The sequence below is a fragment of the Pomacea canaliculata genome, linkage group LG11 (assembly GCF_003073045.1).
Source record: "Pomacea canaliculata isolate SZHN2017 linkage group LG11, ASM307304v1, whole genome shotgun sequence".
NCBI lineage: Eukaryota > Metazoa > Mollusca > Gastropoda > Architaenioglossa > Ampullariidae > Pomacea > Pomacea canaliculata.
In genome coordinates this window covers 10,926,050-10,944,832 of record NC_037600.1, presented here as the reverse complement: position 1 = coordinate 10,944,832, position 18,783 = coordinate 10,926,050, and the positions used below count along the sequence as shown (strand labels likewise).

The 18,783-nt window shown below is 38.9% G+C and overlaps 2 protein-coding genes across 3 annotated transcripts; both read right to left on the bottom strand.

The window, feature by feature from the left end:
- Positions 1–364: 364 nt before the first annotated feature.
- On the bottom strand, positions 365–2,551 carry LOC112575850 (neuralized-like protein 4). The gene is made up of 3 exons (XM_025257918.1): positions 2,419–2,551; positions 2,006–2,185; positions 365–539 (listed from the first exon to the last, which is right to left on the bottom strand). The coding sequence occupies exons 1-3, from the start codon at positions 2,482–2,484 to the stop codon at positions 507–509; spliced, it is 279 nt and encodes a 92-aa protein (XP_025113703.1). The 5' UTR covers positions 2,485–2,551; the 3' UTR covers positions 365–506.
- Positions 2,552–10,810: 8,259 nt separating this feature from the next.
- LOC112575427 (E3 ubiquitin-protein ligase TRIM33-like) lies at positions 10,811–17,168 on the bottom strand. Of its 2 annotated transcripts, none has more exons than XM_025257296.1 (6): positions 17,048–17,168; positions 15,447–16,509; positions 12,114–12,260; positions 11,776–11,982; positions 11,415–11,594; positions 10,811–11,152 (listed from the first exon to the last, which is right to left on the bottom strand). In XM_025257296.1, exons 2-6 carry the CDS (start codon positions 16,506–16,508, stop codon positions 11,120–11,122), a joined length of 1,629 nt encoding a protein of 542 aa, XP_025113081.1. In that variant the 5' UTR covers position 16,509; positions 17,048–17,168; the 3' UTR covers positions 10,811–11,119. The 2 variants fall into 2 exon arrangements, with proteins under 2 accessions (XP_025113081.1, XP_025113082.1); XM_025257297.1 differs by having other exon boundaries at positions 10,812–11,152; positions 11,830–11,982.
- Between the last annotated feature and the right edge of the window lie 1,615 nt (positions 17,169–18,783).

Sequence of the window (18,783 nt, the reverse complement as noted above, 5' to 3'; positions counted from 1 at the left end):
GAGTTCCTCTATTTTAGTGTGTATTTGCTGTTCCACTTGCATTTAAAATCTTTTGTGTGCGCGCGAATGAATACCTGTGTGGGAGTAATAAACAGAATGTTCCGTGTGTTTGTGTATTTATCTGTGTGTGTGTGTGTGTGTGTGTGTGTGTGTGTGTGTGTGTGTGTGTGTGTGTGTGTGTGTGTCCCTGTGTGTGTCTGTGTGTGTGTGTGTGTGTGCATTATCATTGATCAGATGTTTCTGTTCTCTTTGTGTGTGTATATATATTAGAGGGGGCAACTGATACAAATGAACAACAATATTACTTTACTCAAAGTTTTATTTTTGTGTATTTAACTGAAAATAAGAACAAGGCACAAGAGAGCTTGTCATCTTAATGTTTTGAAGAGAAAACAGGTTTACGAAGCAAATACATTTGAGCAGTCAATGGTAGTATCAATGGCCATGTCATGGCGGCAAATATATTCACGCTTTACTGTCTCAACCTTCTTGTTCTCCTACATTCTTCATGATCTTTTTGATGTAGGAAGGGCTGTCACCTGCGCAAAAAAGACAATAAGCCAACAGGTACAACGCTGAGGAATTTACACACAAAGAAAATGATTTTTTCCAAATATTCATTAAAAAAATAAAGCATGTACATCAACGAAATCAAATATGTATTAGAAGGGTTTCATGTTTTCATAGAAGGTATACCCTATGGACAGCCAACTCAGGCGCGGGAACAGATCTCTTGAGTCGCGCATGCGCTGGACCACGTGTGGTACTCGCCTTTTCCGGCTTCGTCTTTCACAGTGTGTCGCAGTGCTACTTTGTATTATTTTGAGATGCCAGGGCAGTAACTGTGCGATTCCAGGATGCCCTGCTTGCAAAAGTCGAATCAAAGGTTTGTGATCATTTTTCCGCATTAGAAGACTAGATAATAAAGACTGGAAAAAAGCTCGTGAGAGAGCTGTGAATCGTTTTAATTCTAGTTTCAGCATCGAAAGAGCGACCATTTGTTCCAGACATTATATTGTTTAATGAAGGTAAGTCTCCTTGTGAGATTATATTTTATAATAATTCGACTTTCCAGTGGTTTTAAATATTGGTGTGCCAGATGAAAAGATTTAAAGTTGTAAAAATAATCGAACTATTAATCACCTACTATAAGCAATGTTCAACACTGCTGTTTTGAGACTGCTGAGTGCTGGATACGGTTCGCAATACAGATAGAGTGGGGGGGGGGGGAGTTGGTGTATTACGTTGAGCCAGCAACTGAGGCTATATTACTATAACAGTTTAATGTTCTTAATGAAACTAAACTAAACTAAACTAAACAGTCACTAAACGATTTGCCGTCTTGTCCATATTTATTTCACGGTAATTATTCACATAAATATCAGAGATAGATGAAGAAACGTCAATTTTTCTTCGCCACCTTTTCAAGTATATTATCGTCCTGATAAGACAGCGCGTGATGTGAATGTGTTCAAAGCAACATTCTGCAAACATCAATAAGAATTTACATGGAGGTTCCTAAGAGCCTTAGTCTGAATTCAGAAGCGATAAACTCACTACAAACTACCCTCTGTAACCACTCAGAAAAACAATGAGCTAGAGAGCGAGAACTTGCTGACAAAAACATTTTGACTCTTAACATAATTACAAATACTACGATACAACGCTGTGTTTGAGTGTAGAATTTTACATTATCATTCAAATATTCATAAATATATATCAAAACATACTTACTAAGAGGATTTCTTCAACAGCAAAGGATTGAAAGATACTCGCGGATACAAAACAAAGCTACCGGATATTGCCTGTACCCCACCTTCTCTTCCACCCCGCGGTCACGAGTTGAGTCAACGCTTTCGCACTGCGAGCGCGTCGAGTTGGCTGTCCATAGGGTATAACGTCTATGATCTTTTACTATTAACTGCAGATTTCTAAGTGACTTCGCCATAAAACAAAGCAATCACAAACGTTTTTGTAGAATGTAACCTGTAAGTGTGTCTCTCACCTTCGTGATTGCACCGTGCATAATAAATACAGCAAAGCAGGGCGGTGGGACATGTTCCGCTACAACACCATGGTCCTGTCCGTCGACGAAGAGGTGAAGGTCGTTTGACGAGTCCACCAGGACCCCGACTCGACTCCCGACTTGAAGTTTCTTGAGACCTTTTCCTATCGTCCTATATAACTGAAAACAGATGCCTGATAATTACCTATAATTATAGATGACAAAAAAGGGATTTTGTTAATTTTTGGTTATTAGCATATGCCACTGAGCTTAGAAAACGGAAGATCACATATCTAAACATTAATAGACAAAAATTTTTTTTGAAGAAAAGCAGAAAAGTAATTTTCTTCCATTCTTACATAGATACCGAATCACAAGACCATTTTCGTGGACTTGTAGCCATGGAAACTCACAAACTTTTTCTGGTGGCTGATCCAATTGACTCCGACGATGCCTAGGTCTATCAAGGAACTCGTCATAGCGAGGCGCTCAGGAGGTGTTCTTGTCACTCCTACGAATAACGCGTCCTCTGTTGCTGTTACTTCGTCAACTTTGACCTGCGTCAACAGAACAGTGTCACGATTTGGCTAAATGTGACAGAGGATTAGGTTGACTAGGTGACCTACAGGTTATCCAACGCTCAGTAGAAATTAGACAAAAAAGATGACCAGAGATACAATATCTTGAGACTCACCAATCCGCGAAGTTTTTATAAACTTGAGTAAAGTATTAAAAAACTAATTCAGCAGGATTGTTCAGTTTTCGCCTGTGCAAAGAAAGGAAAGTTACTCATTGAAATGTTTGTTTTAATCATCATCATCATCGTCGTCGTCGTCTTCGTCGTCGTCGTCATTCTAGCCTAGTATCTTAACCTCATACAAAAACTTTCCACACGATAGAGTCACGTGACACGACCACCCCGTTAGAGGAGGCACTTTGATCTATCTTCTCCGCGGTCCTGTTACCGTTCGTCAGACGAATGTTGGTTCCGCAGTTGTCGTGGAACACAAGGACTGGTGTCTTTGCATCTATCTGTAAATAATGTTCAGTCTCTTCTTGATAAAATTTACTCACAGCTATTTACTTGATATCCTTAATCTATAACAATAAAGATGTAAGTAATTCAAACTATTAGTCGCATTTATGAGTTGAGATTTCCTGCAATATTTAAGGATTATAATGTTAGGTATTGAAGATTCGTGTTGTATACTAGAAGACAAGCTTATTTGATTGAGTTACAACTGCAGTCACTATTTAGGGAAGTTATTCTACATGTGTGACACAACTCCAGGAATACTGTACCACAAAATACTGCAACAGTAACCCTTAGGGTGGTATTTAAGAAGCGGTGGCAAGTTCGATACAAAAGATTTTATTCTATAATTAAAATACAAAAATTAAAGGCTAGAAGAAATTAGCCCCATTAAATGGGTTAGGTAAGCGTACTGCCCCAGGACAAATGAGCGGAGTGTAGTTTGTAAACGTGATTAAACTTTCAAAAAGAATATTTTAAAAATATGTTCAGATATGAGTGTTATTGTCCCACGTTAAGAGAATCTGCTGACGATGTGTGCTTAAAAAAAAGAAAGAGACATATATAGATATAATTGACAATTAAATTAAAATAAACTTCGAACATTTAGACAGCACACGCTCTGTAATAAATTCAACCTTCAAGTTTTCTTTTTATTTATTGTTTTTTTGCTTGTTCGTTCGTTCGTTCGTTCGTTTGTTTGAGTGAAGTGAAATACTTTCTGGAATCTAAAAGTTATGTAGGCAAATCCCTTCATAAAAATGTAATAAAAGACTACTGTGATATAATCCCTACTCAAAATAATGGTCTACCAAGTTTACGATTTTTTAGGTGTTACAAAATATACAAGTTAACATGTTCTGAATGTGCTTTGTGTTTCTTCAGAACCAAACAGTATATCTGAAATATGTTAAAGGGCAAATTATGTACCTACTTGCTTTAAGGGAGGACGGAAAATGGAGCTATGAGGATGAATATTACAGGTGTTGAATTTGTACATGGCACAAATATTCTGAGTAAAGCTTAATGCACGAACATGTAGGAGGTAGAAACAATAAACTCATCAATAATTTGCATATACAATAAAAAGAATATTTGTATAAAAAATTTAAACTAGAGATAATATTGTTGTATAATATCTAACAATTGTATTTTTTGTTGTTGACGCTTATTAAGATTACATAAAAATATTGCGAAATACAAGTTTTAAATCCTTAAGAAAGCAAATGTAGAAGGATCGGGATCGTTTATGTCCAATTGCTTTTTTGATGTTTAAAAATGGGTCGTAAAAATTATCTATCTAAATATTATCCTGTTCTTTTTGGTCAAGTAATATAACTTTGACACTGCGTTAACATTTTTGCAGTCGCAGGTTGTCTGGTATACTCTGAGTCTCCACCATCCGCCTTGTCGAGACAAAACTATGATCTGTCTATGAAAAGCACATCGAAACAACTGTTTGTAGTCTGTAAAAAAAATTTTTCTAAGTAGAAAATTTGTACATGAGACGATACAGATTACCAAAAACAACTTTAATCCACAATTATGTATTTGTGGTTGTGCATTGAAAATACATTTATAATAATAATAGTTATGACTATTAAGCATACACATACCTTCGTCCAACGGAGGAGTTTATGGGGCTTACAAAGTCTCCAATCATATTCTGCCAGTTTATTGCATGCACAGGTAAAAAACATCTACTCGTATCAGCAGCCGACATCAAACCCGAACTGATCTACCGTCTGCTTTGAATGAAGGTTGTTTTTATGCATAATTCTAAAGAATCCATATTTCCAGACGACGAGAAGCATACATGTCTATACAGTAATTTACTTCTGTCCATCCCGTAATCAAAGATCCTGACTTGTCACTATAAAACTTCTTTATTGCCATCAGACATTTTTGCTGTTATTTGAAAAAGAAATTACTCAAATTCGCAGATGTCTTGGCGGACCGAACATTTCCCCGCTGACCCGTAGTACGCTTTATAGGTTTCGAATAATATATACAAGGTTTATTCTGTGTTATTTTGTAGTTGAAGCTCATGTCACCTTGTACATTAACTTTCGAGATACATAGTGAACTACGATATCTACAACAGCTCAAACTGCATACAGGATTCAAAATTATGTTTAATATTTCTAAATTACTCTGAGTATCTAAATGTACAAATCAAAACCCTAATTTATAACTGCGAGAAAATGAACAATCGTAGTTCTAATATATAACTGCGAGAAATTTTTTTTTATATTTAATTTGAAAGAAAAAAAAAAGAAATAAATGTAAACGAGAAAGAAAAATTAAATCGTTATAACATTTAAACAGGCTTTAAAAAATTACCTCTGGCTCTGTCCACTGCTTCTCCAACATCAGGAGCTCCTGTTGTATCCACCTTACAACAATTTTACAGCTCTCTGCACTTGACACGGGCTTCACCCACACCTCTTGCTGCCAGTCAGACCTCAAGTCAAGGCTGTTGACCCTGTCTGTCAGAGTCTGTGTCATGTGTATCAGTGCAGGACGTGGTGACACTGCCGTGGCTCTCGTCACAATGTGTTTGTGTGACGTCACCTTCCCTAGACGGTTGCTAAGTCAGTCTTGACATCACATAAACGGATTCCTGATTTTAAGATGTGACGTGCGAGTCTTTTCCTTCAATTTCTTACGGAAATCTTCCACGAGCGTGTGAAGACAGTCACATGTCTTGTCTACCTGCGCCAAGTCTTCTTGCTCGCTGACATCAACTTCCAGTAGACGTGACGTCACCTGACCTATAACCTGCTCTAGCTTCTGCTCCGCTTCTACCAAAATCTTTGTCAAGTCCTTTAGTAATTTTTGAGCTGATTGTATTTCATCGTCAAGATAGTTTGTTTCTGGACATACTTTGTGTTTGTTAGTCTTACAGGCTGAGCAGACAGCGAGGCGGTGCTCGCGGCAGAAGAACTCCGCCGGTTGTCGCCGTGGTCAGCACACAGTGCAGGGCGGCTGGCAGCCAGACGTTCAGGTGTCACAGTGCTGACACTCTCCACATCGTGACTGCGGGTTGCAGGAAGTTTTTATGAACTTTTAGACACGCTGAACACATCAGGACCTGACACTGCATACAGATGAAGTCCGCCCTGACGTCCTCACACACACAACAAAGGTGATCTTTACTCAGCACACGAGCGCTCTCCACCAGCTCTTCCATCACAAAGTCTGTCGGCAGGGCGTCCACAGTGTCGGACGAACTTCCATCTGACTGCTCTACTATAGGACATCTACACAGCGGACACCCGGCATCAGGTTTGGAATCCTTCCAGGAAATGACACATTGTCGACACAGGAGATGACCACAGGGTAGAATCTTTGGTGTCGTGAAGTCATTCGTGCACACGGCACACTCTCTTTCGTGTGACTGAGCCATAATGGTAGCTGAGTTACTAATAACACAAAACATACACATACTCAAACTGAAGAGTTTGTGAACCAGGATTTACATGATGGTAGATTGCTTAAGGATTGAAACAGAGAAAGCAGAGACAGTAAGAGTTATGTTAATCATGACATATTGTTGCAGTCTTTGTACAGACATTTCTACATTTGGTGATATTTTTTCATCATCTGTTCTTCGTGTTACTGAATTTATTGTAAGTAAAACAAAAGAAAAGAAATACAAAGCAAATTAGCAATGATGGATCAGCGAAATGTAAAGAAGACCAAAACCCATCAGCAAGGAAGGCCGATTTACATCTACGCCGTCCTCCTCAAGCCACATTGCTTATTACATTATTACTTTCTTTAGTCACAAACACATTACAATATAATACTTGAGTGTTACATTTTTCTGTGACTAGAGAAATTTCATATCAAGAAGGTGTTTTTGAATTAGAATTTAAAAAAATAGATTTCCGAAAAAAAAGTATGTAAATCGTGGAATTTGGCTTCCTTTGCCATTTTGTTTTCCTTTGCTATTTTTTTGTTTGCAACTATACAGCGTGTTGTTTAAACATTCTTTAAGTAGAAGAAAAAAAGAAAAGAAACAATAAAGTGAGAAGAAGTAAAACATTCTCGTTTTAAGAAGATATCAGAAATTCAGCTGGACACTAGACTGCTGTTACTATTTCTGATTGATTTTGTTTTTCTTTACTAATATTTAAACATTATCATCAGTTACAAAAGCAAGTTTGAAATGCGAACTCTGCTCATTGTGCTCTGGAGATTACACAATAGATGTCCCTAATGGCAAACCGTTATTGCTGCACTAAGACCAATATCCGATCTGATGAAATAAACTGAAATGTCAAAACAAAGTCTGTATTTTTAGTTGTTTTACTGCATTACTTCATTTTGGAGTATGTCGACTCTAAAGCAATCGATGAACTTACTGAATGCCTGTAGCAATAAATATTACACCGTTGTTGATCTGCCTGAGTCACATTGTAGTTCACCAAGATGGCGGTTAGCTGCTCACTCTGACCCGGATGTTAGTGAATGTGCTGACGTTAAACAGTGTAACCATGTAAACTTTACTCACCGTTTCCTTCAGATGAATAAGTTAGCTAACTCTTTAATCTGACTAACCTACAGATACACCTGCAGACTACATCAGATTTCGAGATTTCTTTCCGTTACAGGTCCTCCGCCCTACAACGACATTCCGTGATATGGTGTTCAAACACGCGTCACGTGACCTTTGTACTATATCAACATGCAAACTGTGAATTCCTGACAACACGAGAACGGTTATCTTATGGCTAAGATGCTCTACTAAAGTCCTATCTTACCTCACGCTGTGTCTTCTATCTTTCTCATACTTTGTGTGACACGAGTGACAGGAGGAAAGAGTGAATTGAATGAAGGGCGAGCCAGTGCGTTGTACTTAGGTACAATGCTGGTTCATATTTGTGAACAGTCTGTTTATGACATTAATCGAAATAAAGGACTTTTAGAAGTCCCTGGACTAGATCGAGGTTCTGATGGACTCCTGAAGCTTGATACCGCTCTCGATTTTCTCCGACCTGCAGATTACAACATGCCTCCTCTACGTTGTTCTACACAGCTCGTTGTGCTGGACAAAAGGTAAAGCAGCTTTTAAGGTGGCCTTGCATGCAAAGCAGATCACCTTGCCAGAAACTCATCCTCACCTCCCCAAAAATAACAGGGCTTAGAGGTTTGCTACCATATAGTCTTAGTGGCTGGCTTGGCGTTAAACACGAATACCTCCCTCCCCTACAGTCTCGGTGATTATCAAAGGCCAAGGACATGGGAGAGATGCCTGATTTCCTAAACATTTAACTTTCTGCCTCTGTCTTTGGCACATACGTGCCAAATCTTTTAATCTTATAAATCTTTTAATCTTATACTTCTCTGCCAGCTTAAGGCAAAATAAAAAGATTTAAAATCACTTCCTGTTCTCGTTACATCGCTTATCTCGGGTTGTCCTGGCAGCCCTTGGTAATGTCACTGCTGTGTCACTGTCGAGTGCTTAAACTTCGAGTCTGTCCTTAATAATATTGACTTTGGTCTCAACACTTGAGAAGACCTCGCACGACCCATCAAAATGAATAAAAACGATAAGAGAAAATAATAATGACAACAAAAACGTTACTGGTTACTATGGCAAAGGTAGTATGTGTGTATATAGAAATATTACCTGACATGAAACGTTTAGCTTTCGCGGTTCACGGGAATCCAGTCCTTTACTCTGTACATACAACAGACCAACTTCAATCCCAGGTGCCACTGACTGCTTTCTGTATGTTAGAGATGTCATCTCACATTTATTGTGTTAAAAGTAAGATGCACCTTTTGCAAATAAACCAAACGTTTACTTTACTTAAATAAAAGAACACTACAATTGGCAATTGCACATTATCTTGTAGCAGTGAAAGTAGTTGTTGAAGCATTCAAAGCTCTTCTTCTATGTGTGTGACCACATCATCATAGCCTCGAGCATTCGTGAAAACCGTTGACCACACGTTGACCTTCTGCTCGCCCCCAAGGCTGTTGACCCCGTGTGTCAGAGCTTTAGCTGTGTGTATCATCGCAAGACGAGTCAGTTTTGGCAGATGGTCAAACCTGTCTCGACATTACTCAGTGAGGTCTTCATTTTCGAATGCAAATCGAAAGTTTCTTCCTTTAGAATCTTATGATAATCATCTAGCACATTCTGAAGCTCTGTATGTCTCGTCCAGTGTTCAATGTCCCTTGTCTCATTATTGTCCATGTCCTTAAAACGAGCAAATTTACAGTTAAGTAGGTTTAACCTTGGGTTGAGTGTGACGTTCGAGTGAAAGGGAGATAACTCCTTGACTAGCTACTAAAAGGCGGCGAGGGGTGGGGTGGCACAAGATATCGTTTGTGTGTATTAATGCGGTAGATAACAACTGTAGTGATCACAACCAATGCACCATTCTCTCTCCTTTTTTCTCTCTTCCTCGTTTGTTCTGCCCCTTGCCTGTATTTCACTCTCTCTCTCTAACAAAGTAGTGAATCTCTTTGAAGACATCAGTAGAGGAGTAGCCATAGTTTACAGTAGTTTCTTACGCCTGTCCACACAGTTGTGTTTGCTACGGTCTGGCCTTCATTTGCTCGGATACTTTCCGTGCCGCTGACTATTCTAACCTTCGATATCTGGATGGCAGCGACACCTTGATGACCCTCGCTGACCTGTGGAACAACACTTTTCTCGTTCATCTCAGTCTCGTCCGTTGTAATCTGACGAAACTGCATGAAGTGGTTTTGCCTAATCTCCGCACTCTGGATGTGAGCTACAATGAGTTAACTGAAATAAGTGGCCGGTTCTTTGCTGGTCTCAACAATATAGTGTTTCTGAAGATAAACAACAATCCTTTAACAAACTTCTACCTCCACAATTTTACTTACACAAGTCCTCTCAAAATATTTGACATGTCTAATGTCCGAAACTCAGATACTAACCCCGCTACAGTACGGCTGACGTGTCTAATATAAACACAAGTATCGGAGTGTCGTAAAATGAGTAACAATCAAAGGAATGCTGATGTATTTTAGTATATGTAGAAACAATGTTTTTACTCTCTTCAATCTTCTTTCAACGATCTCCATTGAATAATATATAAACAGGTTTATGTAAACTAATCTCTGCAAAGAAATAGGAGAAGAAAATCGAAAAAATGTTAGGGAAAACAACGTGAAAACCGACTAGATGAGGAGACACTTTAAAGATTTCCTAAATAATAATTCCATAACAGAAATATGTTGTAATTATATTTACAAACAATTTGCATAGTGTGTGTTTTATTGTTTAATAATGTAATTAAACATATATGCATTTTTATAAATTAAACTATTGTAAAAATATGCTGATAATTTACTGTAATAAATTTTAGTTATGAGATTTCTAAGCACGCATCATGTGTTTCATTATATACATAATGAGTAGATGTGTGAAAGGCAAGTATGTGATAATGTGAACTCTGTATATCTGTGTGCTGTCTTGAAGCATACTGCTAACATCATCTGTTTGTTGTTAGCAGAGACTAAGCTTCACACACACACGTACAGTGACATAAACACACATTACAGTTCCCATATGTCACACTTGGAAGAATTTGAAAAAACAAAGCTGTTGAATTTTTAGATGATAGTTATAAAATGATAGGAATGGAGATAGAGTTCCTATATTTTAGTGCTAATATAATGTTAGTGTGTATTTGTTGTTCCACTTGCATTTCAAATCTTCTGTGTGCGAGTAATAAACAGAATGCTTCAGTATGTTTGTGTATTTATCTGTGTGTGTATGTGTCCGTGTGTCCGTATGTATGTGTGTGCAATATTATTGATCAGATGTTTCTCTTCTCTTCTTTGTGTGTGTACATATATTAGAGGGGGCAACTGATACAAATGAACTAAAATATTACTTTACTCGAAGTTTTATTTTCGTGTATTTAACTGAAAATAAGAATCAGGCACGAGAGAGCTTGTCATCTTAATGTTTTGAATAGAAAACAGGTTAACGAAGCAAATACATTTGAGCAGTCAATGGTAATAAAAATGGTCAGGTTGATGGCGGCAAATATATTCACGCTTTACTTTCTCTTGTTCTCCTACATTCTTCATGATCTGTTTGATGTAGGAAGGGCTGTCACCTGCACAACAAAGACAATAAGGCAACAGGTACAACGCTGAGGAATTTACACACAAAGAAAACGATTTTTTTTCAAATATCCATTTAAAAAATAAAGCATGTACGTCGACGAAATAAAATATGGATTAGAAGGGTTTCATCTTTTACTATTAACTGCAGATTTCTAAGTGACTTCGCCTTAAAACAGTACAAAAAACATTTACAGTTTTATAAATCAGTCACAAACGTTTTTGTAGAATGTAACCTGTAACTGTGTCTCTCACCTTAGTGACTGCACCGTGCATACTAACTACAGCAAAGCAGGGCGGTGTGACATGTTTCGGTACAACACCCTGGTCCTGTCCGTCGACGAAGAGGTGAAGGTCGTTAAATGAGTCCACCAGGACCCCGACTCGACTCCCGACATGAAGTCTCTTGAGACTTTCTCCTAACCTGCTAAACAACTGAAAACAGATGCCTAATATTTAAGTACAATTACAGATAACAAAAAAGGATTTTATTAGTTTTTGGTTACTAGCATATGACACTGAATTTAGAAAACCGAAGATCACATATCTTAACTTTAAAAGAAAAAAAAATTGAAGAAGAGCAGAAAAGTAAATGATACTTTTCTTCCATTCTTACATGGATACCGAATCGCAAAGCCTTTTTCTTGCACTTGTAGCCATAGAAACTCACAGACAGTTTCTGGTGGGTTATCCAATTGACTCCGACGATGGTGGAATCTTCTAGGTCTATGGAAGAACTCGTTATAGCGAGGCGCTCAGGAGGTATTGTTGTCACTCCTACGGATATCATGTTCTTTGTTGCTGTTACTACGTCCACGTTTACCTGCATCAACATCATCAATAATAAATCAATCATCCATCAATCAACCATCCATCCATCATCATCATCAATCATCAACCAATCATCGTCGTCGTCGTCATCGTCGTCGTCGTCAATCTAGCCTAATATCTTACCTCATACAAGACGTTCGGCACCATAGCGTCACGTGACACGACCACCCCCTTAGAGGAGGCACGTTGATCTATCTTCTCCGCGGTCCTGTTACCGTTCGTCAGACGAATGTTGGTTCCGCAGTTGTCGTGGAACACAAGGACTGATGGCTGTAAATAATGTCCAGTCTCTTCTTGATAAAATTTCCTCGCAGCTATTTACTTGATATCCTAATTTATAACAATAAAGATGTAAGTAATTAAAACTAATAGTCGCATCTATGAGTTGAGAATTCCTGCAATATTTGAGGATTAAAATGTTTGATATTGAAGATTTATGTTGTATATTAGAAGACAAGGTTATTTGATTGGCTTAGGGAAATTATTGTACATGTGCGACAGAACTTAAGGAATACTGTACCACAAAATACTGCAACAGTAACCTTGAGGGTTGAGAACGCCTCCAGCGCGGTACTACTCAACAGCCAATTAGGCGAGTTCTTCGAGATGACGATCGGGGTCAGTCAAGGATGCCTACTCTCTCCCATCCTTTTTAACATCTTCCTTGAGAAAATCATGCAAGAAACCCTCCACACCACCTTACCTCAATTCCATTGGTGGCAGACCCCTGTGCAACCTCGCTTTGCAGATGACATTGACCTCATGCAGCAGCAATAACGAACTTCAGGATTTGACAGACTCCAGGCGACGGGGCCTATGGCATGGAAATAAGCTCAGAAAAAGCAAAGTGATGATTATTTCACCAACGACAGCAGCAGCAACATCGTCATGAACGGCCAGAAACTGGAGGAGGTCAACAGCTTCAAGTACTTGGGTGCCACCCTGACTAGAGATGGTTGCTGTACAGCAGAGATCCGTATCAGGATTGGTATGGCAACATCGCAATGTCCAGGCTGGATAGGATCTGCGGAGCAACTCAATCAGCTTCAGTATCAAGCACAGCTGTACAAGTCCTCGTAGTGTCAATCCTACTCTACGGCTGCGAAACTTGGACGCTGCTTGCCGCAACGGAACAGAAACTCCAGGCCTTGAGAACAAGTGCTTGAGAAAGCTGCTCCGCATCTCGTACCGCGAACACAAGACCAACGCATACGTACGGAGCACCGTAACCTCCCTCGTGGGCCCACATGATCCCCTTCTGGCAACAGTGAAGCGGCGCAAGCTCGCCTGGTTCGGTCACGTCACCCGCCACAACACCCTGTCCAAGACGATTCTACAAGGAACCTCGAAGGGAGCCGTCGTCGTGGTCGTCCGAGGAAAAGCTGGGTCACCAACATCAAAGAATGGACCGAACGCGAGATGCCAGACCTGCTCTCATCTGCTCAAGACAGGACCGGGTGGAAAATTCTGTCTGTTGCTGCTGCCGGACGGTCCCCCCTACGCCCGGACCGGGCATGGGACTGAACTGACCTGACCTGAACCTTGAGGGTCGCAAGTATGAAGCGGTGGCAAGTTCGACACAAAAGATTTTATTCAATAATTGTAATAAGAACAATGAAGGCAAGAAGAAATTAGTCCCTATTAAATGGGTTAGGTAAGCGTACTGCCTCAGGGCAAATGAGCGGAGTGTAGTTTGTAAACGAATTAAACTTTCAAAAAGAATAATTTTAAAGTATGTTCAGATATGCGTGTTATTATACCCCGTTTAGACAATCTGCTGACGATGTGTGAATAAAAAAGAAGATATATATATATAGTTGAAAATGAAATTAAAATAAACCCGAACATTTAGACAACATACGTTCTGTAATAATTTTAATCTACAAGTTAATCAAACGACTATTGAACCGATGCGATATAATCTCTACTCAAAATAATGGTCTACCAAGTTTACGATTTTTTAAGTGTTTTCAACATTCTGATGACTTTCCTAGAAAACAAAATATACAAGTTAACATGCTCTGAATGTGCTTTGTGTTTGTTCAGAACCAAACAGTATTTCAGAAATATATAAAGGGCACATTATGTACCTACTTGCTTCAAGGAGGACGGAAAATGGAGCTATAGGGTTGAACATTACAGGTGTAAAGCTTAATGCATGAACATATGGAAGGCAGAAACAATAAACGCATTCATAATTTGCATCTACAATAAGAAGAATATTTGGATAAAAATAAACTAGAGATAACATTGTTGTATAATATCTAATAATTATCAAACTTTGTATTTTTTTTGTTAGTGACGCCATATAAAATGACATCAAACTATAGCAAAATAAAAGTGTTAAAATCCCTAAGAAAGAAAATGTAGCAGGACCGGATCTTTTTTTCTCCAAATACTATTGTGATGTTTATAATGGATCGTAAAAAATTATCTACCTAAAAATTAGCCTGCACTTTTTGGTCAAATAATATAACTTTCACACTGCGTTAAAAATTTTGCATATGTTCAATCCCAGGTTGTCTGATATACTATGAGTCTCCACCATCCGACTTTTCGAAGCAAAACTATGATCTGTCTATGGAAAACACATCGAAACAACTGTTATTGTCTGTAAAAGATTTTTTTGTATTAGAAAATTTATACATCAGACAATAGATATTAACAAAACCACTTTTTAAAAGTAATGCACAATTTTGTATTTGTGGTTGTGCATTGAAAATACATTTATAATAATAGTTATGACTATTTCGCATACACATACCTTCGTCCAATGGAGGAGTCTATGGGGTTTAAAAAGTCTCCACAGATATTCTGCCAATTCATTGCATGCACAGGTAAAAAACATCTACCCGTATCAGCAGCCGACATCAAACCCGAACTGATCTACCGTCTGCTTTGAATGAAGGTTGCATTTATGATAATTATAAAGAATCCTCCATATTTCCAGCCGAGGAGAAGCCTACATGTCTTCGCCGTAATTTACTTCTGTCCATCCCGTAATCAATGATCATGGCTTGTCCCTACACAATTTCTTTATTCCTGTCATACATTTTTGCTGTTACTTTAAAAAGAAATTACTCAACTTTGCAATGTCTTTGCAGGCCGAACGTTCCCCACCTCACCTTGTAGTAAGCGTTTAAAGGTTTCGAATAATATATACAAGGTTTACTTCTGAGTTATTTTGTAGTTGAAGCTCATGTCACCTTGTACATTAACTTTTGAGATACACAGTGAACTACGTTATCTACAACAGCTCAAATTGCATTCAGGATAAGAAATAGTATGTTTAATATTTCTAAATTACTCTGAGAATCGAAATGAACAAATCGTAACCCTAAATTGATAACAGCGAGAAAAAAACTTTTTTAAATGTAATTTGAAAAAATGAAACAAGTGTAAAGGACAAAAAATTAAATCGTTATAACATTTCAACAGGCCTGTAAAAAGGATTACCTGTGTCCACTGCTGCTCCAACATCAGTAGCTCCTGTTGTATCCGCATCACAACGTTTGTACAACCCTCTGTACTTGACAAGGGCTTCACCCACAACTGTCTTTGCAAGTCGGCGCTAAGGTCAAGACTGTTGACCCTGTCTGTCAGAGCCTGTGTCATGTGTATCAGTGCAGGACGTGGGGACACTGCCGTGGCTCGCGTCACAATGTGTTTGTGTGACGTCACCTTCCCAAGACGGTTGCTAAGGTCAGTCTTGACGTCACGTAACGAACTCCTGATTTTGAGATGTGACGTGCGGGTCTTTTCTTTCAAATTCGAACAGAAATCTTCCACCAGCTTGTGAAGACGGTCACATGACTTGTCTACCTCCGCCATGTCTTCTTGTTCGCTGACATCAACTTCCTGTAGGCGTGACGTCACCTGACCTATAACCTGCTCCAGCTTCTGCTCCGTTTCTACCAGAATCTTTGTCAAGTCGTTTAGTGATTTTTGGGCTGATTGTATTTCATCTTCCAGATAGTTTGTTTTCGGACATACTTTGTGTTTGTTAGCCTTACAGGCTGAGCAGACAGCGAGGCGGTGCTCGCGGCAGAAGAACTCCGCCTGTTTGTCGCCGTGGTCAGCACACAGTGCAGGGCGGCTGGCAGCTAAACGTTCAGGTGTCACAGTGCTGACACTCTCCACATCGTGACTACGGGTGGCAGAAAGTTTTCTGTGAGCCTTCGTACACGCTGTACACAACATGTCCTGACACTGCATACAGATGAAGTCCGCCCTGACGTCCTCACACACACAACAAAGGTGATCTTTACTCAGCACACGAGCGCTCTCCACCAGCGCTTCCATCACAAAGTCTGTCGGCAGGGCGTCAACAGTGGCCGACGAACTTCCATCTGACTGCTCTACTATAGGACATCTACACAGCGGACACCCGGCATCAGCTTTGGAATCCATCCAGGAAATGACACATTCTCGACACAGGAGATGACCACAGGGTAGAATCTTTGGTGTCGTGAAGTCATTCGTGCACACGGCACACTCTCTTTCGTGTGGCTCAGCCATCCTGGAATCATAGTTACAAGTAAGACAATACATACTTATATTAATACAAATTTTACAGATTTTATCTTTAGGAAACAGGATGCTTTACTTTGCAAAGTTTGTAGATCGTAATTTGCTGGACTAAAAGCTACTGAGGGACAATAAAACTTATTTGTTTAAACAGCATCTGCAGTTGCAGTAGCTAGTTTAAGTACAAATTTTATTCACAACGGTCCGGATTTAATAATGGTTCAGATTTTCTTGTAGAAAGACAAGTATCTAAACAATAAAATAAAATAAAAAGGGAAGTAATAACATTGCTAAAACAAAGAGTTTATTATCTAGCAGATTTCCTTAAGCCTTTTTCTTAAATTCTGTAGAAAGTTCTAACTGCTAACGCCAGCTGTTGAGTTAGTGAGTACCTAGCAATGAATGTCATTGCACAGACTGACCTACTTCACGCTATGGCTCACCAATGTATGACAGACTGCCACACACACACCCGAGGTGTTGTTGGCTGTGGTGACATTAAGTGGTGTAACCGAGTAGAGTTTACTCACCTTTACTTCAGATGAACGAGTTAGGTGAGACTTGGATCCGTCTGAAAAATACTTCAGTGTAAAGAGTTGAAAACTATTTTCCTAAGAGTGTCTCTTCTGTATGACGACAGGTCGTTGCTATGACATTGGTGTACATGTCACGTGACCTATAATTATAATATGACAACCAATACGGGAATTTCCGTTAAGATGGTTTTTGGAAATGCGTTTGCGCTTTCGTTTCTCTTATTACCAGTGTTTGTTTGTCTACGGGCTGATGTGCTGCGAGCTTGACCAGTTCACGATGTATTGTCTCTATCCTAAGGCTCTAATCCCAACTTTTCCCTAACAAAGTAACTAAACACACTAAAGTAGAAAATAGACATATATATGTATAGATGCATTGTTTACAGGAAATTGAATAGCAAATAAAAGTCCACTTTCATAAAAGGTGTTAAAGCCTGACGAGAAGTAAAATGTAGTTTGTGTTTTTGACATGACTTCAGTGTTTCCAGGTGAATTAAGTGGACGGCGAAAGGACTGGACTAATGATGGATTCTTCTAAAGTCCTTAATTTTTTTTTTTTGAGGACAAAGAAATAGCCACACGGAAAAAAATGTCCATAGACCCTGCTATGCCGTTTTATAGATATCTTTTGATAGCTTATGTATAGGTACACAAAAACATGTAATTTCTAATTTCTAGGATCATTCATTAAAGGATATTCTATTACAACTTAATGAGATCATGGTTAAGACAAAGCATTACACGGCGGACATAGTTGCAGTTTTACAGTTGCTGCTAAAAAAACTTATCTCTTCGTGGTGATGACTTCCTTACACACCAGCACAAAACGCATTTGGTTAGGGGAAAGTCGTGTCTCATTATTCCAGTTTTTTAAGAGTATTTATGTCTATAAACAACAAATATCAATCAATGACATTATATTGTCCGCTTTTATCGATAACCTTTCACAAACTTACAGTAAGTTTCATAAAATGAACTGCTTTTAGCGGCCAAAAACTGCACAGGGTGCTTATATGAAGTCCTGTCTGAACCAAACATTATAGAACATTAGGAGTTTTGAAGAGTACGAACAATGTCTTAGGGCGCAGGGTCAGGCGAGTATGGTGGGTGTGGCAACACTTCCTCTTCAAGATCCAATAACTTTTCATGCTTGATTAAACTTGTGTGTAGTTGCTAAAGGTTTGCATAAGTTTATTTTTTCTTTATTGTCTTTGTTTTGTGGTTAATTTCTACCATTAGAAACTTATCGACTGCATTTAGACTCAAAATATAATAGCATAGATCAGACCTGGGCAAAGGCCGGCCCACCTCCTGTCTCGTACCGGCCCGTCTGCTAGCCCGCCCGCCAGTATATAAACTATATATATATACAGTATTGGGTAAAACTGAGTTAATTAACTATACTACTCCGGCCCTCTAAAACCATACCAATTTCTCATGCGGCCCCTTGGGAAAATTAATTGCCCACCCCTGGCATAGAGCCATCATCTTTACTATCTATATCAATTGGTATGCTTCATACATATTTATGCATTAATTTTGTCTCTAAAAAGTGTTTTTAAAATCTGTCAAACTCCTTCAAAGGTGCTTTTATATGATATAATAGTACTTAAATATTCGTTGCACAAATATGTTTATTCCATTACCAGTCTGAAAACCACGGGTTCGCTCATTTGAACAGGCGTGGAACGGGCGGTGTGTCCGTGTGTATGTGTGCGCGCATTATTATT

Coding starts and splice junctions, on each gene's coding strand:
- LOC112575850 (XM_025257918.1), bottom strand. CDS start 2,484: ATGACGAGTTCCTTGATAGACCTAGGCATCGTCGGAGTCAATTGGATC. Junction 2,186..2,418: donor TCAGCCACCAGAAAAAGTTT/GTGAGTTTCCAT, acceptor ATCTGTTTTCAG/TTATATAGGACGATAGGAAA. Junction 540..2,005: donor TGCACGGTGCAATCACGAAG/GTGAGAGACACA, acceptor TTTTTTGCGCAG/GTGACAGCCCTTCCTACATC.
- LOC112575427 (XM_025257296.1), bottom strand. CDS start 16,508: ATGGCTGAGCCACACGAAAGAGAGTGTGCCGTGTGCACGAATGACTTC. Junction 11,983..12,113: donor TGCCGAACGTCTTGTATGAG/GTAAGATATTAG, acceptor ATGTTGATGCAG/GTAAACGTGGACGTAGTAAC. Junction 11,595..11,775: donor CTTTGCGATTCGGTATCCAT/GTAAGAATGGAA, acceptor ATCTGTTTTCAG/TTGTTTAGCAGGTTAGGAGA.